The following is a 25,848-nucleotide window of genomic DNA, read 5'->3' on the forward strand; positions in this document are numbered from 1 at the left end:
CAGTTATGAGCATGTGGAGTAGAAAAAGGCCTGGTAAGCAGTTGGTGCGCTCCAGAAAACTCACCATTAGTTCAAGGTCAGTAGGGAACATAAGAAGTGGACGATGAAGGCAGATATTTTTTTATGAATTTCACACAATTCAGTGATGAGGAAACATGAATAATGATCATTCCTTGTAGAATTTAAATTGGTTTATAATACATTAGAGGAAAGCAGTGGTGGTCTTGTACCAATATCTCCAACCCATGATGTATTTCCCCTTTTACCTTACCATTGATTAGATATCTCAGAGTGGAGCCTTTTTGGACTTCACTGTGCCTGTCACCAGTCTCTGGAAAACACAACGTCTCAGCGTTTCACTGCATCCTGTCCGTTGCCTTTGTCTCTCTCCCACTTTCTACTATTTTTCTATCATTTTTACAATCAGCTGTAGCGTCCAGGTCTTTGAGTGTGTTTGTGTTTGTGATAGTGTCCTGATTCTGGCAGGAGGTAAAATGAATGTGGTTAGTCAAGTGTTTCTAAATAACAAATCATGCAGCCAGATGCACACCCACATTGTGTTGTGTAGCTTTTGTGTAGTTGTGTGCAGTAGGAGCTGCTTCCGTCATGATAAAAATTAAAATGTCTTACAAATATCCAGCCTATAATGAGACAAGCACACTGGATTGTATTTATCAAATTAGAATATTAGGAGAGTATAGAGAGCTGCAGGGATGATGTATTTTTGTAGGCCAACCCTGAAGTTAGCTTCATTCTGGTTACCTCGAAAAAAAAAAACAATGGGATTTTTACATTGGCTTTCGTATTACTGCAGAAAATGAACTCTGTGATAAACAACAGATAATGATACTATGATCAAGTATACATATGATTAAGTATAAACACAACGAGGCTGTAAAGATGGACTGGTGAGTAGATCAGTTTTAATGCTCAGTGTCATGAAATTTAACGTCCCCGACAGCCTCTGTAGTCTCATTTAGCCACTTGTTAGCAACCATCCTCTTTTTAGGAGACGTAAAAACAGAAATAAATCACGACTGTGGTATCTACTGACCTATTTTATGTTGTAAAATAAAACATGAAAATGCCAGCTTGTGTTCAACACAGACCTTATTTCAGTCATCTAAACAAAAACCATTCAAAAAACCCGCTAACTTCAGGATGCTAACTAATGCTAACTAATTTCCAGGTTTTAGGACTCATTCCTGCGACACTTTATGAATTCTATATGTAACTCCTGTAATATCGTACAGCCCTCTCCTCAAAAAAACTATTCACTCAAAGTCCTAAAGAACATATTTTTTCTCTTACCTTTAGTTGTATCTACCTATGAATGCAATTTGTTTTATGTGTCTTTGGTCTTGTCATAACACACAACACATCTCTGAACCAGGGCATACAGAGGCCCAGACCTTCACCTGAACATGAGGCAAATAGAGAACTGAAGGGGCCTTAATAAGTGGTTTAATATTGTTCTGATTGAGCAGAGACCATCCTGCTCTATGGATGAATATGAGGGTGTAGTTATATATAGTAGAGAGGGGACACTGTTGTGGGACATAACAGAGGGTTTACAGGTCAGAGAGAGATGAGTTGATAATGATGAATCATCTCAAGCTTGATTGTTTTTGTTGGGGTTTTTTTTTAGCAGCAGAGTTTTACATATTTATCAATAATTATTTATGACGAAACTGACAAGACAAAAGATTTAGAAGGGTACAGGAAACTTAGACATCTACGAATGAGTGCACTAAAGCTGGGTTTAGCCTCCTCCCAGAGCCGAAGACTGTGCAGAAGTTAAGAAGTTAACTGCAAACAGAGTTATGTATTTTATCAATGAAGCAACAGTGAGCTTCTCTTCTTTAATGAAATACTGGGACCTGCAGTGTATTAGGGTGTTATAGTTTATTAATATGTGCTGGAGGATAAGGACACATTACATTACACATTAAAGAATACATGCAGAATATATAAAGTATGAAATTCAAGACACACAAGACGTGCAAGTTGACTGCAGACCATGTCCACACAACTTGTGACTAAATTCACTGCATATTCAGAGAACAACATTGTTTTTAGTCTGATTTATCTTCAGGCTGTTTAAAGATAAATCAGCTGTAAAAAGCAACTAACTCATGATCGCCATCACTTTTCTGATTATTTTGAATATTGGTCACATAAACTGAATGAGTAGTCATAGATAATATATTGTAGTTACATATTGCTACAAGCCTTAACACAGAATTTTACAGGAAATTCAAGGCAATGTTATTACCCATCAGCCATCAGCAACAAAGGGCCAACCAGTTGAATCTGTTTGACACTCTGCCCTCACACTCAAATATCACACCTCGGTACCCTCAGCTCAGAGTAGAATCTACACATCCTTGTTTTTTGTTGAAGTAGATGTTTTACAGAGCTCCACTGATGATGGCTCTAATCATCTTCTCGATCTGAAAACAGATCGAAAAAATCTGCTTCACATGTCAGGGTTAGTCATGTCACAGCTCAGCATATACATGTGTACAATATATGTATATAATATAGCAGTAATATGTTAATAATTACAGGTCACGATGCAATCTCAAGACATAGCGCAGCTTTATAACATCACACAAGAAGTATGCTGACATGCAAAATCACATTACAAGATTTTCAATCACAGACTTCTCAAAGCCTTTTTCAGTATTTATATTGCTGGAAAACATTCACTTGTTAATGCATCTATAGGGTGCATATAGTTGGCATATATATTGTGTTAATGATAAATGACAGCAGCAGTAAACTCATCTGACTGTTTTCATGATGAATATTTACGTGAATGTGGTTATACAGCAATAAAATGTAGGTAGGAGGATGAATCTGAAATCATCTTAAGTGCAGTGAGCTGAACTTGAATGACATGGTCCCAAGCGACACTCTGACCTCCTGAACACTGACTGTAGCAGGTCAGTTTACAGCCACAGCCTGGTTCAGGCGCACATAGTTGCCTCCACGCCAAATATTGAAAGCTGGGTAAAGAGGCTCAGTGAATTTGGCGTGGAAGGTGTGGAGGTGAGTCAGTGTGTTAGATGAGACTTTGTAGAAGGACAGAGTGCCACCAGACCAGTCCAGAAACACCCCAAGCTGGGTGCAGCTGGTTGCTGGAAGAGGGTAGAGCTGTTGCTTATGATTGTGCTCTGCATAGAGGGTAGCTGCTTGTGGGGACCATCTGTGGCCCAAACACCAGGACATGGCGTTCCACCCAATCCTGCACATTTCATCTCTTCCCTTCCTAGACATTCCCTTGTAGCTGACGCCTACAGCAACATCCTCACTATGGGTAGTGCTCCACTCTACCTCCCAGTAACAGCGCCCGGTCAGACCCTCTCTGCACAAGACCTGAGATAAGCAATCAAATCTCTCCGGTTGATCGGGATACGACTGCTGCACTCCATGTGTCGCTCTCGTGTTTCCCCCAGAGAGAGTAAGGTTGTTGTTCGCTGTGTTTGGGTCCAGGGTGAGAACACACGCATCTGATGGAGAAACCACAACGCTGTGTTACTATCATAGCATTTGTCAGGGTTTACAAGTTGCTGTTATGAAAACATTTTAGTGAATTAGCAGTGTTTCTGTTAAGACTTTAGATTACAGCCTGCACATTATAGTGTAAATATTACAACAAAGCTCAAAGCATATGAAATTTAAAAAATCATATAAAACTGAGTAATTGAGTAAATTGTCCTAAATATAAGATCATAACAATAAAACAACAGTAACTGGAGAAAAACAGATCAAGATAAATGCAGGTTAAAAAAATGATTTTTTAGAAGTGATTTTAAAGATGTCCCCGATTCTGCAAGTCTCAGATCATCAGGCAGGGTGCTCCAGCGTCGAGGGGCCCTCACTGCTTGAGCCGGGACTTAGGGACAACCACAAGCTTCCTGCCTGAAGATCTGAGGCTGCGCTCTGGGTGAGCAATAACCAATGTAGCTGAGAGATAAACCACAAAGTAAACTCTTCACATCACTTTAAAACTGACTGGTAACCAGTGAAGAGAAGTGCAACCAGAGCTGATATGATCTTGTCTTCTAGTGTTTGTTAAAAGCCAGACAGCTCCGTTAAATTAAAGGCATGTGATCATTTTTTGGCTCAGCCCTGAATAAGATAAGATCACCTTTATTAGTCCCACAGTAGGAAAATTACAATACAGTGAATGACTATAATCTAACAAAGACAATATAAAAGTGTGTCTGACCTTCTGAAGTTCAGGGACTGAAGGACTTTTGTAGCTTGTTCAACTGTGGTCACTGCCAAATATTACACCCAGGTTTCTGGCGGCGGGTTTTACATTTAGCCAACATGTTAAAGTCTGCATGGACTTTGGTGGACCAAAAGTAATCTTTTTATTTATTCAAACATTTTATTTCATACAGATAAGATAGGAAATTATGAAAGTTGCCTCTTCACTTGTCTTGAACTGGTCTCTAAATTTGCATGCCATCTGCACAACAATGGTACAGAGTATTGTATGGGTATTGAATGATAAGTCCCCGTGGCAGTGTATATATGCAGAACATGAGGGGGCCAGGGATGGAGCCTGGGGAAACCATATGAGTGAGTAGGTTTTGGACCAGTCTTATATGACTGATGCCAACCCCAAATTAAAGGATCAGAACTGTTATGAGGGCAGTTTCACTACTATGTTGTAAGCAGAAATGTATCCCTGACTTTACGATTATCCATAAAAGAAATCAACTTAAAAAAAAACAACTTTCTGTAAAACCTTAAATAATAATAGCTCTATAGCGATGAGTCTGAAGTAATTAAAATCATGAGGGTGAAAGCTTGTTTTTTTTTGTTTAGTTTTTTTAAAGAGGCGCTTCAGACAGGAGGGAACATGGCCACTAGACGGAGAACTATTCACTAGGGATAAAACTGCGACAGACAGAAAAACGTCTACAGGATTTGATGGAGGCTTTAGTTTGTCCTTTAACGTGCACATTAGGAAGGCTTCAGTTCGTAGGGTTCGGACAGTAAACAGGCACATCACAGGTGACACCACCGATTTCCTCTATTGTTTTCAACTGTGTGTGTTTGTTTAGCTGTCAACGGGATTATGCACAAAGTACTTTACACCAAACTAAGTGGAGGGATGAGGCACAGACCAGGAACGACCCCACCACATTCTGGGCAGATCGAGTTAGCTGACGGTGAATTTGAGTTTTAAATAGTCTCTTGGAAGCTGTTTGACACAGGCTCTGGTGGAGGTCTGTGGTCTCTGATTGCCCTCCTAATTTTGTTTGTAAAAAGGACAGTAATTGCTCACGGATAATAGAGGAGGCTTCAGGAGTGGTTTTGAAAAGGGCTGTGGGTTTATGATGTTAGAGAAATATGAAGACCTGGCATCTTTTACTGCTTTCTGTAATGTTGACATTAGTTCTTTCAGAGTTTTATATGACACTGTCACTTGTCTTTTCTTTTTCCATTTATATTTTGCTTGTCTACATCTCCTCTTTATTCCTCTCTGGTGGTGTTATTTAGCCAGGTTGTGCAATGACTTGGTTTTTCCTAGGTTCTATAGAATCAAGAGTAATTTTTCATGTATTGCTGAAGTCATCTAGTAGCTCATCTGTTGGCGTATTTGATTTTTGGTTATTGCTATTTGCAGATGCAGTTGTGAAAGTCTTGTGTCAACAGAGAGAGAAAACACAAGTGAAAACTGTGGGATCAGGAGACAGAAACAGTGATTTAAAAATGGCAGCTTTGTGTTCAAAAACACATAAACTGTCCTCACAGACATCAACACTATCAACAGTAAAACCAGGGAACAATGTCCAGGATCAGTATGACCCTCAACTAATTGAGCAAGATTAAAGGATTTCACAATGTCGATAAAATCTGTTAAAAGTTATGATTGAAAAATGTTTTATTTGCCTGTTGCCCTGTTTCCCCGTAGTGATACCACTGATTGTAAGAAATACATACAATTGAGGTCACTCTGTTTTTACTTGAACTTGAACATATTCCCTAACCTCCATTTTATTAATTATCTAATTATTATTATTACTATGTTGTTTTTTATTGACACCCACTATACAATAAATAATTACAAATTATTTGCAGGCTGTAATCTAAAGTTCAAAGTGAAACCTTGAATTAAAGTCACGGTTTCTGAAGGAGACAGAAATTTTATCATTCTTTGAGCGGAAGTGGGAAAAATGTCTGAAAAGTGACTCACACCAAATTAAAGCACTTCTGTCTTTGATGGCATCCACCGGAGGAAGGTCAGGCCTTGAAAAGTCATCAGTGGCCAGAATGCCGTCCTTGTAATGGTAGATGTTTGCACCTTTATATTTCTCATTTGCTATAGTTGCTGCCAGGAACCGGAATCTTCTGCTGCTCTTCAGGGCTTCAGCAAGGTCATGGAAATCTTTGGCTTTTTCTCTCATGTTGGCTACCGCTTCATCTGAGAAGTACCAGGGGTCTTGTGCAGGTGGAGCAGCACCTGCAGTGCCCTGTAACTTAAGCGGATCCACGTAGTCAGCCAACTCCTGAAGGTAGAGTTCAGTAGTTTCCAGTGAGGTGAAAACCAAGCACAGAGCATGTTCTCCACCTGGAGCGAGAGCCTCTCTGTCCAACTCTGACTGACCTGTGATAATTTTTGTCCCTGTTCCCATTATCGTATCTACACAGGAGCTAATGATGGTGATTTCTCTCTCTTTATCATCCAACCAGTTATTTAATTTTTCTTGACTGAATGGCGACTCGTCTCTGTCTTTAAAAACCTTTTCTAATTCGGTCTCATCTTCTTCTCCTGTCTTGATGAGGGGAATTTTCTTTGCGAATGTCTGTTGGAGTGCAGATGTGTAATGGGTGCAGAGTTCCTGGAAACTGCTCAACTTCTCATGAATCTTTGGAAAATGTTTCACAACTTCATGTTCCTTCATGTCATTGCACCTTCTTTCCAAGTGATGTAAGCCTTCCAGAGCATTTTGAACTTTTCTGACCTGTTCAACACTGATTTCAGTCATCTGCTGAGGAGGTTTGGAGATCATATACTTCAATGGCATCAGCCAGACCTTCAGTGGAACAGCGTTTTCACTCTTTTCACCCAGTAGCTTGGGAAGATTTATGTAAGTCTTCACTGCCTTTTCAAATGTTGCAGGGTTCCTTTCAAGAAAGAAGTCCCCAAAAAACTTGCAGGAAAATTTATCTGTAAGGGATTTTTCTTTGTCAGTAAGCTTGATGTCAACTTCTCCGTTAATATCATAGTTAGGAATATTCTTTACCACAACTTTCATGCCACCATGGATGTCCTGAACGCTGTTATGCTCTAACTTCTCACTGTCAAATACGAAGAAAGCATTAGCCCCATAAAGGATGCCTGTTACTACATGTGTCGCCAAGCCCATCTCAAACACATGTGTATCCATGCTTCCAAGAGTAGTCATTGACAGTTGTTTGAAAGTAGTGGTAGCTTTGTACTGCAGCGTCACTCTGCTCTGATGGTGGTGTTTCTTCTTATCATTCAGATACCTGCCTGATCCCCCAACTTCAACCAGTCCACTCAAGAAACAGGCCTTCAGAGACCCATTAACACCCAGCACAGAAGACTTGTCTTCAATGGAATCTGAGGTAAGAATTTCAAATTCACTGCTGTACTGAGGACTCTCAACTGTGTGCGCTTTAAGAGTTGCTATATCCCACAATGTGATACCTATGAAGAATGAAAAATAATCTCATGTTTTAAAGCAGGAAAATCATTTTGTTAAAATGAAAGCACAGATATCTATGTCTATATTAATACTGTGAAAGTTTCAAAGCCTCAGTCCACAGAGAAATGCACACAGCCTGTATTCAGAAACTGAGCCTTAAAACCAGCTGTCAGGACTGCTGGAACTTTGTGATGTCACAACAAAGTAGTCACTGCCCTCAGTTATGCCCTAAGCTGAGCCACCTGGACCCAAGATCCAACCTTACGGGATTTGGTTTCTCTGAGTGTTTACCTGAAATCTGCTACATTTTTATTCAATCACTCAGAAAACTTGGTTGACTGACCTGTTGTTACTAGAGCTCCAGAGAGAAGCCTGAGAGAGGAGACGTAAAACTACACTGAGATGGTTTTTGGTTCTTAAAACCACAAATATATCTTCTTATGGAGATCAAAACTTCAAATAAAGCACAGGAAAAGTGTAAAACATAGGACCTTTAATCTCAGACATAGAGTACCACATGACTTAGCTAATACTAAGATGATTCAGTTTTCTGTTTTTATCTGGTCAGATGTATGATCACATTATCCTGTTGAAAGGAAAAAAAGGGAAATATGTTTATTTTCAATTTCCTCCCATGAGTTATATGATTTACACCATTTTAAATATGAAGCCACTATCAGCAGCCAGCTAACTAAGGCCAGGGCGAGGATAGCTGTTTACTGCCGCTTCAGTCTTTGTGCTTCTGGTGGCTCCAAAAGAGTGGTATTGATCTAATTCATCTCATCTAACTCTCTGCAAGTGAAAGTGAAATAGTGAATCTCTCAAAATGGCTAACATTTTTCTTTTACAGTGACAGATTGCGTTCCCACATCATTATTTCCCAAAACTCTCCTAACACCTGTTGCAAACCGCTTAACATTTCAGTGAGAGAAGTAGCTCGAAGTTGCCCCTATAATTCACACAAAGTATAATGAGACCACAGACAAAGGATAAGGTGGACATTTCAAAGATAGTGTTATAAATACCATCCACACAGGCAAAATGCAGTTACTACATAGTCAGTCAAACTTGACATTCGTTATGATATATATGATGTTCTACTAAAAAGTATTGTAAACCAAGCAAATGAACTCCTAGTGCCTTATGCTGTATCTAATGATTGTAATGGTTACTCTATGAGTTAATAAACTAAGTAGATTTCTGATGATAAGTTACTTTCATAGAATTAAGCTTAAGACTCACCTGGGATCACTTTATGTCTTACAGCATCATAAAGCATCCCTAAAGTGATGGGTCGACCCAGGGCAGACACTTCCATGATATCTGAAGACATATCTCCAACCTGGTTGGGAAACATCATATGTGCAATGAAACGCCCTATACAGACTTACATACTACAATATTATGTGTAAGTAATAGTATTACTACTATTGGATTACTGAATAATAAATATCAAGATTAATGCCGGGTCAAATGTGGAAATACTTTGATATTATATAACAATCCAATCTATTATATAACAATCTAATAAAAACTTCACATAAAACCCTTATGTTAGAAATGATAAAGAAATGATAAATGATGATGATGATACTTTACCTCTGTGTCCTGTGTACGTCCTGCAGTCTGTGTTCTGGAGTCTTCGAGTGAATGGTGTCCAAAATGAAAGTGAAACTTACAGAGGACTGCTGAGTCACTGGCCAGTGCTTTTTTGTCATAGTGTTTACCGGAAAAGCACTTACACAACCATGACCTGGCCTCATAAATATGGAAGACTAGATGGGTCATTAATTAAGATAATAAAATAAATACATGAACAATTAAACATATACCCGAACAAATCAGGCCCCACTGAAATAGATGATCTGTTTATTATTTTTATTTATTATTATGTTTTAATGGATTTCACTGTGGCATCTTGTATTTGTTTCATAACACTTGCTTGTCAATCAATCAGCCACAATCACTAACAGGACTTCTCCTTGCCAATTCATTGCCATTAACTGGGTGAAGTATATGTGGTCTAAGAAAAGAACTTTCAGAGTCTGACCTTACTGTATTAATCATGAGAAGACTGCTTAAAGCTTGAAAATATGAAAAACACACTAACCTAGCATAGTACAAGTATGTGATCGAGCTTGTCTCGTGGTCCCATTTGTCTTTGACGACCATAAAACCAGAGACAGGGTCTAGAGCCTGCAGCCTGCAGCCTGCTATGACACAAACTGCATAGCTGAGGCTTCCTCTGATATGGAAGAGCGAACACTTCTCAAAACATCACAGATCACAGATTTGTTGTTCCCTGCAACCACCCCACTGGCAAGTGTCAGGATTCAAAAAGTCAAGCAGCTAAGCAAAGTCATCCCTTTACAACACCCACCCTTAACCCTACATGTAATGAAGCATATTGTAGATCATTGTAATATCTCTAAATAATGTTAGCTCTATGATGCTCGACTACCTTGGCATACTCCAATGGAGCTGGCAGGATGCCCAGAAACCCTTTAAATTAACGAGATAACGGCACATATGCTGTGTTCACCTTATTTCCCTGGGCCGTCGCTGAAGCCCACACTTGTCCTGCTGTATCACTTGGCCTCAGGGTTCACTTTGCAGAAATCTAAAGAGGATTTACACGTCAGTTATCAGGTTGAGACTTGCATGATAAACAGGGAAAGAGGAGGTAGGATTATATACTTTTAAAAATTTGGTTTAAGTCATTTCATAGAAGTTGAGTCTCACCTGATTTATGTAATCACACAGGAGTGAGGCTAGGCTATGGATAACTGAGTGTTGTGTAAAACACAGTTTAAAGCTGCTGTAATCAATATTTTTATATTAACGATGGATCAAATGACTATGCGTAATGTGAAAGGGATTGCTTACAGTTAAAAACCCACAGAAAATTATCACCCAGTGAAATTCCCCTAAAGTTCTATAGAGGGTTTCAGCCCCTTTGATGTCACTGATTTGGTGTTACAGCCCACAACTTGAAAACTTGTGAAACTTGTGAAAAAAACACAAAAATCCCACTGTTTGTTTCTTGCCCAGCACCAAACAACAGACAAAGTCAGCAGATAGTTGGTGGTGGAGCATTATGACACACATTTTTCTTAGCAGGTGGTGGAGACCAACACTGAGCTAAAAGAAGTGAGTGACTCGTAACCAGAGACATGGCTCCAAAACAATAATAATGTTACTTCATTTCTGCTAAATATATAACTTAAGCAACTATTTAATAACAAGTTCCAATAGCAACCAGAAATGGGACAATTTGTTAGTGACTTGTTTGTTTGCCTGCTTCTTCTGCACCCAAACATCTAAAAATGGGGCACCATTCATAAAATTATACCAGGCTAAGATTAAGAATGCAAAGGCCCCTGGGCACAAAATCTTGGAGGCCACCCCACTCCTCCTCTGCTCTCCACAGACACTCACACTGACACAACCTGAAGGACAATATCAACATCTGTGGATATATTCAGCCATACAGGATTTACACCACATGAATGCAACAATGTTTTCCTGGGCCAGAAGCAGCAATATTAGCAGTTTGTGGCTGAATGGTATACACAAGCACATACCACCCCACCTCCATGAAGCCGCTGGCTTCGGCTCTCTGCCTCTGTTTCATTTCTGTTTCATGCTGATGTTCAGCTGAACTAATGTTAGTGTCTGCTGCTGCAGTACTCTACTCCTCCTCTTTAACATCAGAATCGTCCTCTCCAAGCCCTTTGCTAATGCCACCAAGCTGACTTTTGAAAAAGGAGCTGAGATGCGTTTTTACAAATTTCGTTTTCTCTGATATCCTTTCCTTTTTTCGCCTTTCACTTTGCAGCTCCACTGGTCCAGTGTTGGTTTTCCATGATGTTTGAGAAGCGTCTTTTTCAGCCAAATTCCCACAATGGCCATCTGACATGACCTGACTCATCATCATTATGATACACACACAGCCAGAACATCAAACACAAGATTTTTATTTGCAAATAAGGTAACTACATGAATTGCTTCACATTCCAACACACACACACACACACACACACACACACACACACACACACACACACACACACTTTATTTGAGTATTTAATAAAAAGACAAAACAGTGAAGCCAGGTTTGGAGGGGTCAGAGGTGTCCCTTGTGTCTCCTCCTGCCCTGTTTGTCCTCTGTGTGGTGGGCGTGGCCTCACTCTCTGCCTTCTGGCTCTACTCCACACTTGTTGCTAATCATCTCATCACCTCATAGTTCAACAACCCGGTTTTCCTCCCACTTGTTGCCAGAGTGATCAGTCTGCAACATGGTCGATATACTCTCAGCCTCTCAGTATTCAGTGTTTTTCTGCTGCTTGTTGTGATTTCCTTTGTGCCAAATTCTAACCAGTATTATCCTGTTGTGAGGATTCCTGTGCCAGACTTCACCTCCTACGCCACCTCGGTTGCAATCCACGTTTATCCCTCTCAAGCCAGACTCAGCCAGTCCCTGCTTCTCCTTCCAGCCTGTCTCCTGCCTTCTCCTCCCTGCTCCCTTCACCCGTACCATTCTTTTCATTAAAGCCACCTAATGCCTGTTCTCTGCGTCTCTGTCTGCTTTAGATCCAAAATAACAATGTGTCACAGGAGGTCCCCCAGGCACAGGCCCACTCAGCCCAGTCAGTCCCAAAGGGCTGCAAGTAACTCTGAGGGGTCATGAGATGATTAAAAGCGTACTCTACTGATACAGCATTGCACTCCTATATCATTGCAGCTTAAAAATAATATAAAACTTGAAACAGCAGAAACACAGATAGTGTTTTTTTTTTAATTCCACACATTCTTCTTCGATGTCAAAACCCAGCACCTCTATTACCCAAAATGCAACTGTACCAACAACAGTTCATTCAGAGGTTCAGCGGTCGGTTGCCCAAAAAAAAGGTATGTTTTTTACTTAAGTAGGCTATAACACTTACGGTTTGGTTTCTCCTTAGTTGAGGAAATTACTTGAGGCTGTTGCACAGAATCTCTTAAAGGTTTCCTTAAGGAAAAAAAAGTTAAGTCATTTACAGCAGTGAAAGAGATTTTACAGCAGTAAAATTCTACTGTTTCCATGGAGACTTTGTTTGCTGGCATTAGCTTGTGATACATGTTATCACTTTTGGGAAGACGGAAACATTAAAGGAGTGCTGCTGTCTCAGCCGCCTGTTGTTTTGACAGGAACTTCACATTGTTCAGCAGACAGTGTTTAATCTCAGCGAATGACACAGCTGACCGCTGATCTGTGAGAACCAAACTGTAGAGCAATCATTACCAACAAAGGAACGTGTGTTATGCTAGTAGCAGCTAATGTAGCCTTGTGTCTCTAGCTTCAAGCAGAGATGAGGAGTGGGTTACAGGGGTCTGACAAGTTCACTTCTAACTCCACATCCATGGGATTTTTTCAAATGACTTCACTTGTGGCAGTTCATCAGATTTTGGCACAGCTCCCACTGACGCCACAGTAGAAAACACAAGCTCCCCTTTAACAGAATACTGTAATGTTGGTAACTTGTAGTGTTAACTATAAACTTAGTTCTTATTAAATCAATCTACATTTCAGGTCGTGGTTAGAGCAACGACACTGGGACATCTTCATCTTGTTTACTTGATCCACTTTAATGTCCGCTCCCTACGTAGGACAACAGAACACTGACAACTGTCATACATACCTCACGGCCTTACATCATATTACTCTGCCAATCTCAACCATCACTGACTTTACAGGCAAAGTGAATAATGTAGTTACAAATCTTAATCAATGAACAGAATGTATTATATATGCGTTGGCACTGTGCTGTAATTACCATTACTTCAATTATTCCAATTCTCTGAACAAACCTGAGGAAAATAATGTACAAACGCACAAAATAAATCTTAACAAAAATAAATCTCATCTTACAAAAGGAAAGAAGAAAAAAAAAACTCTGCTACATTTAGTATCTAATTTTAATTGCTGAATAACTTTTCACCCTAAAATTATTCAAGTATAACCATTTTAGAAGGAACAAGCAGTACGTGGTCGACCTTTTCACAACCCGTATACATATGCAACCTGTGACAAAAGGGTTGTAAGTGCACCTGGCTGATTTTTCAGAGGTCTCAAAAGGTTGGGAATTACTGCAGTAGAGTCAGGTCCCCAATCAAGACTCCAGAGTACCTACACAGGTCCCGCTGCTTTTTGGCAGGACATTAATGCCAACAGAGCTCAAAGGGTGTCTGATCAGCTGAATTTGAAAAGACAAAACCCTTTAATGTAATTACCTCTTGTTTATGAGAATTTACTGTAAGAAAAGAGAGGTCTGCTACTGGCAGAGCTTCTTTTCTCCTTCCCTCGCCTTTGAGATGTGTCCAAGTCAAACCCACCACTAACAGAGGTTATTACAGAGGCACAATTCTCCCTCTGAGCACAGACAGCAGATCCAGACGGCTGATGTAAGAGATGTGAGGGAGCTCTAACTCAGGTCTCTGATGGAGAGAAGCCATACATAGCCGTGGATGCTGTTTTCCTATATATTTCCTATGCTGCATTGCTTTTACTATGACTCTTCATATAAAGGACTTGCAGTACACAGCTGCATCCCCCTGAGGCAAAACCCCGGCCTCTGTGTCCCCCAGTAGAAGGGAATGTCAGCAGACTTTCACTGGTGTCCGAACGATTGCCCTCCCTGTCCAGGAATGTTGAGCACTGTGCATCTGTTTGTGCATCTACATATTTCATTATAAAACATTTTTATACAGAAATATGCTGGAATCCTTTTTGTGCTTGCTGAACATGTTTAAGCATTGAGTGATAATGGATTACTATACTTTCTTCAGTGTGACACTTTGCCCTCGATATCCTTATTCATCCAGCCATGCTTTGGTTTGTGCAGGCCCTCCACATTACATGACACAACACAGCTAAGAGAATATACCACATTAAATCACCCGCAATTCATTTTTCTGCCAATTATGTCAAAGAATAAAATTGGGTCTTATCCTTTGCTACCTCACCTCACCTAACGTGAAATAACTTGATAGAAGAGAGGAGAGCAATAGAGGAAGGCGAACAGAGGGAGAGAGGAAAATGAATGCAGGATATGCCCTTTGGCACATGACACATTAATTAATGATTTTGTGCCAATAAATGTCCCATAAAATGAGTTTTATTATAATTTTACTACATTATGTAGGCCTCAGTATTCTGAATAGTATTCTGGATATATGGTTGTCTTTTGTACTTTCAGTGATTCAGAGAGTGTCTCTGCAAAGTAGATGTTCAAGAGAAGCTGTTTAACATTGCTCAGAGGTGAATAGTGGAACAATAGACACTTTACACTTTTTAGGGGCTTTTACTAAAAATGGAAGTTGATTTCTGTTGTTATGTTATCAACAATCACAGGTGTCTGAAAACCTGGAAATAAATTAGCATTTCTGCATTTTCATCTCTGCAAGTCTCTGGCTTTTTTTTGATTGGGTTTTTGGTTACATGGTTGAAATAAGGTCTGTGGTTAACACAATGGTAGTGGTAGTGACATTAAAGTCATGGGACAATGGTGAAGTTCATATATAGTGTAACATTAGCTTTTTACTTTAGGCGATCGTATTTTAGGCTTGCTCCTCCGGACTCTCACTCTCTGTTTGTTTTTCATCTCGCCTTTAGCCATTCAGAAAAGCTATAGCACATCATAAGAACTGTAACAGTCAAGTACACCCCAGCATTAACAGTTCATAGTGTCTTTGAAAGAGTGCAGGGATGTATGAGTTAAATTACAATGTTGTGCACGAGGGAAATGATTTATGAGCCTCAATGGCCTGTCATAGATGGTATCCCTGAGCAGAAGCATGGATTTCCCACTCATTACACTGACATTCAAATGGAAAGCTTCCATCATCTGTGTGACTTATGTGGAGATTCTGCAGTTTTGTGTTAGATTAACCATAATGACATGTAAAATGTCATTAAGTAAGACTGGCATTAAGGCCACAGACTGATGGCCACAAAGACAAAGTAATTACGCAGCCTTTCTTTAGCCTGCAAACACTCCCCATGTGATATAACAGTGGTTATTATATGGAACACACCACAAGAAGAGTTTCTAATATGACAAATATTTTTTTCACTTTTCTGCAGCTTCATAGCACAAATTCAACCGATTTTCAAATTTTGTCATACAGCCAGCAGGTGAGGCTCATACACATCATTATGAGATCAATTATTCTACCTTCAGGGTCAAATGCTCTTGTTCTGGTCCCTCGCTGTCTTGAAACAGAAAGTCACTACACTGTCTGAAATCCACCCTCCTAATTACCCTCCCCAGTGGTCAGCACAGCAGGAATTGCAAAATAATTTTTAATGATTTGTGTGCAATAACTCTTCCTGAGGTCTACAGGATCAATACCTGTCCAAGAATAAACTGCTGATAATTTGGAATTAAATATTGATTCAAATCGCTCACAAAGTCATGGGAATCAACAGTGCTCCTGCTATTTTTCATTTGAAAACAGCTATTTACTTTAAAGTAACATTTCAATTCATCACAGTGCATTTTTTATTCATTACGTGTAGCGCTGGCCGCAGAGCTGCTGTTGTCTGGGTGCTGGGAGTACAGTATAGTGTCAGTCTGCTGGTCCACCACAGTAAACCAGACCGAAATATCTCAACTATAGATGGATAGACAATGAAATTTTGGACAAGCATTCATGGTCCCCGGGTGATGACTCCAAATGATTTGGTGAACCGCTGACTTTTTCTCTAGTCCCACCATGAGGTTCACATTTGTGGATTTGAGTTGGTGCTCAGGTCAGTGCGGAGAGACCAGCTGCAGAACACAGTGACCCACCAGGGTTTGTCCTGTTATGTCTGATTGCCAGTTTTGTTGTAACTGGGTGGTAATAAATAAATATATTTAATGTTGGCCAGTTAAATCTACTTTTCTCTCTTTCTCTCGCCCCCTCTCACCTCAATGAGGCAGGCTGTTGCAGCTTGTACCCCCTCCCTGTGTCCATTGTTTCAAATTAAAAGGCCTCTGCGCTTCAGCCGCCGCTGCAAAATGTATATGTAGGAAACACTGGCATTTACATTTGGTACAAACATTAATGTTGTTGTGCTCTAACGTCAGCATGTTAGCATTGTCATTAGCTGTGTCCTAATTCAGAGGCCGCATCCTTCAGAAGACACAGTCTACAAAGTTGCGCCCTCCATGGCCGAACCGAACCGAAAGGAGACGGTCTGGTCTTCCGAGGATTTTCGCTTTATGTCACCAGATGTACTTGCCTTTACCATGGCGTTGCAAAGTGCAACTCCTGTCACCTAGCAACCTCGACAATACGTAACTATTTTTTCGCAAAAACTTGAGGTTTTTAAGGCGCTTGTTTTTAACAGTTGTACCATGAGCTGAAACCCAATACTTACATTTAAAAGTGTAATCCTGCATTTGAAGGAGCCTTTGAAATGGGACAGCCTGGTCGCACTGCTGTGATGCAGTCGGTCTCCAAATGCAGCCTCTGCAGGATGCAGCTCCTGAATTGGGGAACAGCTATTGTCAGAATACTGGCATGTTAGCATTTAGCTCTGGGAATTGCTGAAACGTCTTGTACAGTGTGGACGGGAGCTGTCAGTCAACAAAAAACCCACAGAAATTATTGATTAGCAAGAGGTAACACAGATTATCTATTAACATCCTATAGCAAGCAGTCTATAAACTGTAACGTGTCAGTCTCCCCAGCTCCGTGTCCTCTTATATTCTTACTTTACTTCTTATTTTAGGAGAATCATATTTGAGAATGATCATTATTTGCTTGACACGAGGTGCTGCTTTAATTTCACATCTGACTGGCAGGTCAGGCCACTCAGTCACTGATTAAAGAGTCATATTGTGGCTGTAGATTCCAGTGTCCTGTAATTAAAAGTGCTTTACCCTCTGGCACAATGTGCCAATTGTTTATGCAAGATCTCTTTCTCCCTCTCTGTGATTTCCCAAAGCCCCACCAGCTGCACATTTCTGCAGATATAGCAAAAATGTCTCCATTTTGCAAATGTCTCCATTCATCAAATCAATTATTGAGTTAATTACTTTGATTTATTTGGGCCTCCGCACAGTGAACTTCTGAATGCATTACATGTTCAAGAGGCAGTCAGCTATAAATCCTTTGATAACCAAATCGAGGACGCAGAGCAGAGAGTGACGGGTGTTTTTCGAGTGCTATGGATCAATAGCAACAACCAGATAGAAGTGCTGTGAATAATTAGCCAGTATTTGTGAGAACAAGGCTAAGATTCTGTTGTCACGCTAGCGGCTGAGTGAGGCTGTACTCAGCACAGTGGGGCTTTGAGCTAATTGTTAACGCCACAGTACCTATGCAGAAACCTTTCATTTGCAGTTGTTTACTTATTACCATCAGCAGCCTAGTTTTAGTAGCTTGAATGTGTTGTAATAGTTTGTTGTGTTTAGTTCCTCAACCCCCATCCTCAGTCAGTCTCTCCTACATTAATCATTTTTATCTTGATTAATTTTATCTTAGGAAATTGTTACTGCCATTCCCAGCTCTACTGCCCTGTTTGTGTCACACCAGCCCACATTCTCCAAGATGCAGAATTCAAAATTGATTCCCACTCGCAGACGAGGAAGATACTAATTTTAAACTCATCTTCATCAAAATGGCAACATGTTTCTTTAATTAAGCAGACCAGAATCCACTTCATGAACTCTCAGGAGAAATGTTCATTTAATGAGCTTTCTCATTAAACACCAATCAGACCCTGCGTTCTTTGTGCACAGGCTTTCACTTAACGCTGCTGCACTTGACTAATAAAAGCATGCTGCTCCAGCTATTTGACTGTATTATGGTTAATGTCATGCTATTATTCAGACTTCTCCACCCGCACCTTCCAGTCCATAGCCCTCCTGTTGTGCTCTGTTCAAATCTGACAGATTCACAAATACTTTTTATTGCATCTGACTGGCTCCATGGTGTCCTCCATACAAATCATACAAATACAAAAAATAAATGTTATCCATTTTTATTATGGGAATGAATGGTTGAGACTCTAGTTATGAGCATAGTGTGTGTAACAGAGTGTGGGAACATGCCCTGTCTGTGAGAGGCTCTAAATTAGAGAAGGAAGCATCAGGCGACACAGAATATGATCCAGACCATGAGACAACTTATGAGGAGCAATCAGATGATGAAGAGGAGGGCCCTGCTGGGCCTGTAAACGTCAGTCAGAATGGGACTTTGTCCTGGTCTTCATCCCCATCTGAGACGACAGGCAGACTGTTTTTATCAGGATGACCCCAGGGCGGACAAGGTATGTCATGCCTGGACTGATGACATTATATCCTGCTTTGAACTACTCCTGGAGTAGTTCTGAACATGACGAACATGGAGCAGAGACGGGTGTTCAGAGAGAGCTGCACGGCTCCGCTCCAACAGGCAGTGACAGACATTTATTGAGTAAGCAGCATGAAAGGAGGAGCTGCAACGATACTGCCAGACAACATTTTCTCCCAGCAAATGTAAAAAAAAATTTTTTTTTAATCAGCACATGGCAGCTACAGTGTGGTTAAGGTTAGCAAAAGATTGTGATTATGGAAAATAAATTATGGTTAATGTATGATTAAGGTGAGGAAAATGTTACAGGTAATAAGACAGGAAACCTTTGCTTGTGCATGTGTGCGACAGGACCAGTCTCCTGCATGAGCTACAACCCCGCACACCACCCTGACCTCCACACCTCACTGCCTGAAGGACACACTGCTCCATCCATTGGCACTGAAGGTTGGATGTGCATACTGAGTTGGAGAATCATCCAACATGGACAGAGTTCCAGGAATAATGGGTCAGCTTGTACCCAACAACATCTCTTTCCAGCAACTGCTATTGTGAGGCTTTGAAACAATGTGATGAAGGACTTCAAACAGGCATCTGTTCCTCTGTTTTCCTTTGCATTGTTGTCTCTTGTATAGCTGTGCAAGTTTGTAATGTCATCACTGATGCAATGTTTGTACACCTAAATGGTCTATCTGCTAGTTTTGTTGTACATATACCGGTATATATATATGTATATATGTATATATATACACATACATACATACATACATACATACATACATACATACATATATATATATATATATATATATATATATATATATATATATATATATATATATATGTGTGTGTGTGTGTGTGTGTGTGTGTGTGTGTGTGTGTGTGTGTGTGTGTGTGTGTGTGTATATATATATATAAAATTTCCATACATATATCTAAAAATTATATATGAAACCTATTGGAAATTGGAGCAATTTCATATATTGCCCATACAAATATGTATTGTGTGTACTATATTTTATAAGATATTACATATCTAATGTAAATATGTATACATCCCAAAGCCTGTGAATATATGTTGATATTATATACAGGTTCTAGAAATAAGGAATTAATAAGACAAACATACTGTATATAAAGATGTTAAATTTTTATATATATGTTGTTTTAATTAACCTGCATAAAAAGATATGTATGATATGTAAGATATGTACATGTACAAATTTCACCATGAGTATTTAATATATTATATAAACGTATATCTTCATATATCCAGAGGAGATCACAACATCACATTGACATAGGGACATATATGGTGTATTTAGCTTTTTTTTTTTTTTCTGAATAGTACATTGTGCTAGTTACCTCAAGCTGCCCTGTTCTGTATTTGTACTTGTAACTGTTGCAACAAAAATTCAACATATGCACAAACATAAAGTTAAACCATAAATCCATATGTAAGTGTCTGATAGTCATTGTAGGACGGTGCATAAGGAGAAATATAACAATCAAATACAAATGAGATCTTGATGTTAAAGTCCTGCTGTCTCAGAACAGGAGGACGAGCGGCTCATATGAACTAGATCGCTTTGTGTTGGCCTGATTTAAACTCTCTAAACGGGGTCTAAGCATATAGGTTAGAGGAGCTGAACACAATTTAAAGTGGCATGAACACCTATGACTTTTGGATGGTAGATAAATAAAACTGCAGTCCTTGCCAAATAAGGACATTTGCCAAATGTACCTGGTGATTTTTTTATGGCACATTCTAAGTTTAATACCAGTTTCTGTGTTGTGCTAATATTCATCATCTCTTGTTTTCTAAATATTTGCAAGTCCAGAATAAAATATCATTCACCTTTAATTTCAGTTTGCACCCAGCCAACTCAGTGGTGATAGGTCGCTGCTCACTTCCTTGTTGTTTTCAGTCAGCAGTCATGTGAAATCTGCCTGGAGGACACATGATGATCTCAGAGCCGTCTGGGTGTTTTCCAGACACTCTCACGGCAAGTTGTCAAGTCTGTACTTTTTTCACAGCTTTTCATTGACATATTTTATATTTACTGGTGGTGATGACGGACTGGCTTTGAAGCTGGTGAAGATGTTGTTAAGGGAGAGTGGTGACCTCAGCTGCAGGTGGATGTACCAGGTCTGGTGTCTGTGTCCAGCCAGACAGACCCTCGCAGTGTTAATCCAGTGTCCAAAAGAGAGGGGTGGGGGGGTGGGATGGTCCTGGACATGTGACTATTGACTAAAATTAGAATTATCTGTCCACATGAATTTCTTGACAAGAGGTGACATTGTCCTCTCGTCCCAGATTTCGTCACTATCCAAACAAGATTCTCCAGACGTCCTAAACACACAAACACAAGTGTACAAACCTTTGAGAAACAGATCCTGAAAACAGATTCCAGACTGTCCACTTGGTATTTTGATATTTTGTCTACACCCACATCACCTACATTTATATCTGTATCTACACTGTGTAATAAAGGGATTAACAGTAGAGAGTATGTTTTATTTTTAGCCGTGCTGGCGGCACAGCTCTGTGGATAGCAATGTCGGTCAGTCGCCTCATTATCGTCCAGACTTTGATGTCCAGACTATCAGAGATCGCCATGAAACTCAGCACACACTTCCAAGACCCCTAAAGGATCAATCCTAATGATTTTGATGACCCTCTGACTTTTTCTCCAGCACCTGACATTTTTGTTTTTCAGTGAAATATCTTAACCGCTGTTGGGTGGGTGTCCATGAGACAAGTTATTTCAAGAGATCAGCAGAATATTTTACACAAACATTCATGGTGTCCAGACAACATGTCCTTGTGGCTTTGGTGAGCCTGACTCCTCCTGCAGCGCCACCATGAGCTGGACATTTGTCATGTGGTTCAGAGTGAATGAATTGAGTGGAGGTCTATGAACTTCAGAGGACACGTTCATGGTCCCCTCAGGATGAACTGTAATAACTTTGATGATCCTCTGACGTCTTCATCCAGCCTCATCATCAGGTCAAATTTCAAATAGTCTTTTAACCGCAGTAACAGTCGTATCGGTCTGATTAATAAAACAGATCGTGTGTGGAGGATCTGTCATAGTGGAGTAATGTTTAGACACAAATAATGATATTCACACTGAATCCTACATCTCATAAACTTCAGACTGTCTCTTGATTCCTGCCGGTGCTAAAGTCAGGTGATAGATGTGCTTCCCCACAACAGCTGGAGCAGCAGACTGTGGTTCCACTTGATATCAGGAGACGGGTGCATCAGGTTATGTGAAGTGTGCTGTGTGTTGTTAGACTGCATGTGTGAGTATTTGGGACACGCGAATAGTCCTGTTCTCTCTCTCTCTCTCTCTCTCTCTCTCTCTCTCTCTCTCTCTCTCACCCTGAGTCCGGTTCTGCTCGAGGTTACTGCTTCTTAAAAGGAAGTTGTTGTTTTTGTTGCCACTGTCCCTGCTTGCTCTTGCTGGGAGTTGTTGGGTCTCTGTAAATAACATTAATAAAGAGAAGGTCTAGACCTGCTCTATCTGAAAAGTGCCTTAATATAACTTCTGTTGTGATTTAGCTCTAAATAAATAAAAATTCACTTGACTTGACAATGAAATAACATTTCATTGTATTTATGGGATGTGTACTGCAAGAAGCACATTGTAAAACATTTGAACAAAATCAGAATCTACTTCATATGTTAGCCAGCATGTATTTGCACAGTGCATCATTAAATCATCATCACATTAATGTTATAAGGAATAAAGAAGTTAAGCAGGCGAAGGATTTTAATCATCCCTCTGCTGTTTCTGCAGCACACCTGTATCTTCTCTTGGTCGTGGATGCCGTCTGCAGTAACTGAAAACCTTTGTTACCACAGCTTCAAGCTGCTTTCCATCATTCCAACAGACCGACCTGCAACTTCAACCGAATCAGCAGGTTTCCTCCCGCCTCACCAGGGAGTCAGTGGGCTCGGCAGTTATTGCTTATCTGCGTGACAAACATGATATCCATCCCCTGGATTCATTATGAAAAGAGGGTGAATGAGGTGATATAGATTATTCACACCTTGTCACGTGTGTGTGTGTGTGTGTGTGTGTGTCTGTCCTCATCAGTTACAGTGACCTATTTTTTTTTAGCTGGACTTAATGTTTTAAATGCATTTTTAAAAAGTCATAACTTTGGAGTTGTTTGCATATTTACTCCAATTTCTAGAGAAAGTTGTATTTTTACACTGCGACAGATAGAATCCGGTTCGCTGCCCTAACACTTGTCATATTCTGTTTTCAGACATGAAAAGAGGTTGGCTCTAATCCTGTGTCTGTCTTGTGATTTACATTTATGGCTTCCTCGTGGTTTTCTTAACACCTACAGATCACTTCAGAGGTGCCAAACATCTCACTGTCTCTAGGCAACACAAGTTTGCTGTTTTCAGTGTAGACATTGTCTGATTTCACAGACCTTCCTGTCACATGATTCGCTTGTCGAGGTCAGATGTTTGACGAGTGAACAAACATGTGTCTGTTCAGGTAACCGTCCTGTCTCAACGTGATCTGAACGCTCCTATAGAAAATGTTCACCGTCAATCATTAGCTCATGGTCACAGTCTGGTCATCACAGTCATCATATCGGCTTCTTCTCACTGTGCCTGACGAGCTTTGATGTGACACAATCTGAGAGCAAAAACACAATTAAAGAAAAGCTGATGGAAGATGCTACATTTGTCACATAACACCTACAGTGTGCCCATTTATAACATTCCCTTCTCTGCACCCACTCACACACACACACACTGTAGTGCACATTACACTGGGAGAAGTGCAGCCCTGTACTGACTGGAGTATCATGCCCTCTTCTGGCAGGTTGTTTGCTGCCTGTGACAGGATGAGCCACAGCTGTGTCTCTGTTCACCTCCAGTCTGCTCTGTGGATTTCATGTCCACGTCTTCTCTTATACAGTAGTCTTCAGTCTTCTGTTTTTAATTCCTGAAGGAGGTTTGCTTACTCCTCTATTATTTGACCTATAATGTGAAAAGAAGCTGCTGTATTTTTGTCGCAATTGAGCATTTTCATTTCATGCTGCTGAGCACATCTACGAGAAATCGTATACTTTTTACTCATTACATGTGTTTATAAAAGTCCAATACATTGTTAAAGAGTCACAACCTTTTTTTTAACTAACTGAGGCTACTCACAGAAAAAAGTAGCATCTGGTTGTGGCTCCTTGTAGAGATTTAAATGTCTATGAGTCATGAGAAAATCCACTGGAGAGACAACAAAGCATTTGTGGGTCTGCAACGAAAGATTATTTTTATTATTAATTCATCTGCTGATTATTTTTTTAATTAATCAGAAATCCTCTAGAGCTCAGAGTGACTTCATCAGATATGATATGATATTCAACTGAAAATGACATAAGAGAAGGAGACGCAGAAAAATAGCCAAATGTTTGGCATTGGCAAATGTCTGACTGAAATAGTTTCCTGTCAGTTGACTAATCAATTAATTGTTGCAGCTTTCTGAAATTAAATACGAGATTTTCTTTACTTTTTTTATATCCCATTAATCATCTCACACCCCTCAGATTTATCTTGAGACCCTCTGGAGAGGCTCAACTCTGAGGTTGGGAACCACTGGACTAAAATACCTACTGTGTATTGGATCAGCTACAAATTGTGTATCTGTGTTGATACGCAAGGGAAAGTAGGCTCAGACTTTAGGACCCCACCGTAAATATTAACTGTCTACTGATATGTAGTGTCTGATATGAAGTTTTCAGGAATACATACTTTTTCTTTAAAAAACAAATAAAAAAAGCTAATTCTATCTTCTGCTTCTGTACTTTCACTTAATGATTTTGAATGCAGGACTTTTACTTGTAATGGAATATTGTAACTTTGTATTAATGGTACTTTTCTTAAATACAGGACCTGAGGACTGGATATGTTTTAGAGGTGCTGTCCTCAAATAGCTCTGATCAATGAATAAGGCTGTACAGTCTCATGCTTGTAGCACACAGTTAGGGAAAATGGAAACTGTCACCTCATCTGATTGTGTGCTATATGTTTGCTATGTGTTTGCACAAAGTCCACCCAACACACCATCAGCACACAACAGAAACCAACCATCCAGTTTTTGGAAATGATTTTTCATGTGTGTTATATATTCTGTTGTGTTCAGTTACATGTTGTGTTAGTTTTAATTACTGCTTGAAGGTTGTGTGTTCGATGGTGTTTCAGAGCCTTCTCCTCACTGTGCAGGATGCAACCAGAGGGCTGAAACATTTATTATTAATAATCATTTGAGCCTAAAAGTCGTAAAATTTAAACATATGGGTCTTAAAATGTTGGATTCTGCTTTTGAAACACACAAGATCTGTAAGTTTTAAATTGAAAGATGTGAACTTCTGGTGGTTGCAAAAAACACTAAATTCAACCAAAAAAGAAAAAATAAAATACAACAATAATACTTTATAATTTCTAAACATAAAAATCTATGGTTTGGATAATAATGCAGCAATTAATGTCTAGTCTGCAAGATTTTTTCCAGCTCAGCTCAGCCTCCCTACACTATGTTACTCAAGTATGCATGATATTCATGATATACAGTGGGCGATGGTTGTCCTACGAGTTTATGTTTGAGGGCAGCATGTGAGTTCACTGTGAGTGGGAGGAGTCCTGCTGATGTCATTTTTATGTTCGATTGAAGGACACTAGGATGAAATCACAGAAGAACACAGAACACAGAAGGGGAGTGAACTGGCATTAAAACAGGAAGAGTGTCAGCGGGTCATCACTTCATCTCTTGTTGCTATGGAGACACTGAAAGAGTTTTTA

The 25,848-nt window shown here is 39.9% G+C and overlaps 1 protein-coding gene and 1 long non-coding RNA gene across 2 annotated transcripts; one reads left to right on the forward strand and one right to left on the reverse strand.

Moving 5' to 3' along the window:
* LOC139626683 (stonustoxin subunit alpha-like) lies at window positions 1-9,538 on the reverse strand. Its single transcript, XM_071487115.1, has 4 exons — window positions 9,297-9,538; window positions 8,940-9,039; window positions 6,221-7,699; window positions 1-3,515 (listed from the first exon to the last, which is right to left on the reverse strand). The coding sequence occupies exons 1-4, from the start codon at window positions 9,483-9,485 to the stop codon at window positions 2,950-2,952; spliced, it is 2,334 nt and encodes a 777-aa protein (XP_071343216.1). The 5' UTR covers window positions 9,486-9,538; the 3' UTR covers window positions 1-2,949.
* LOC139626685 (uncharacterized) lies at window positions 4,755-9,442 on the forward strand. Its single transcript, XR_011692379.1, has 4 exons — window positions 4,755-5,034; window positions 7,515-7,617; window positions 8,964-9,105; window positions 9,323-9,442. It is a non-coding gene; the product is annotated as an uncharacterized lncRNA (long non-coding RNA).
* Window positions 9,539-25,848: the final 16,310 nt, after the last annotated feature.

This window comes from Trachinotus anak, unplaced genomic scaffold (genome assembly GCF_046630095.1).
Source record: "Trachinotus anak isolate AG129_WGS33_773 ecotype Australia unplaced genomic scaffold, CSIRO_AGI_Tana_v1 ptg000010l, whole genome shotgun sequence".
Taxonomy (NCBI): domain Eukaryota; kingdom Metazoa; phylum Chordata; class Actinopteri; order Carangiformes; family Carangidae; genus Trachinotus; species Trachinotus anak.

What these genes read in the sequence shown, in the direction of transcription:
- LOC139626683 (XM_071487115.1), bottom strand. Translation starts at nt 9,485, where the DNA reads ATGACCCATCTAGTCTTCCATATTTATGAGGCCAGGTCATGGTTGTGT. An exon ending in AAGACATAAAGTGATCCCAG is followed by an intron (nt 7,700 to 8,939) that starts GTGAGTCTTAAG and finishes CATTCTTCATAG; the next exon opens with GTATCACATTGTGGGATATA. An exon ending in CAGAAGTGCTTTAATTTGGT is followed by an intron (nt 3,516 to 6,220) that starts GTGAGTCACTTT and finishes TTTCTCCATCAG; the next exon opens with ATGCGTGTGTTCTCACCCTG.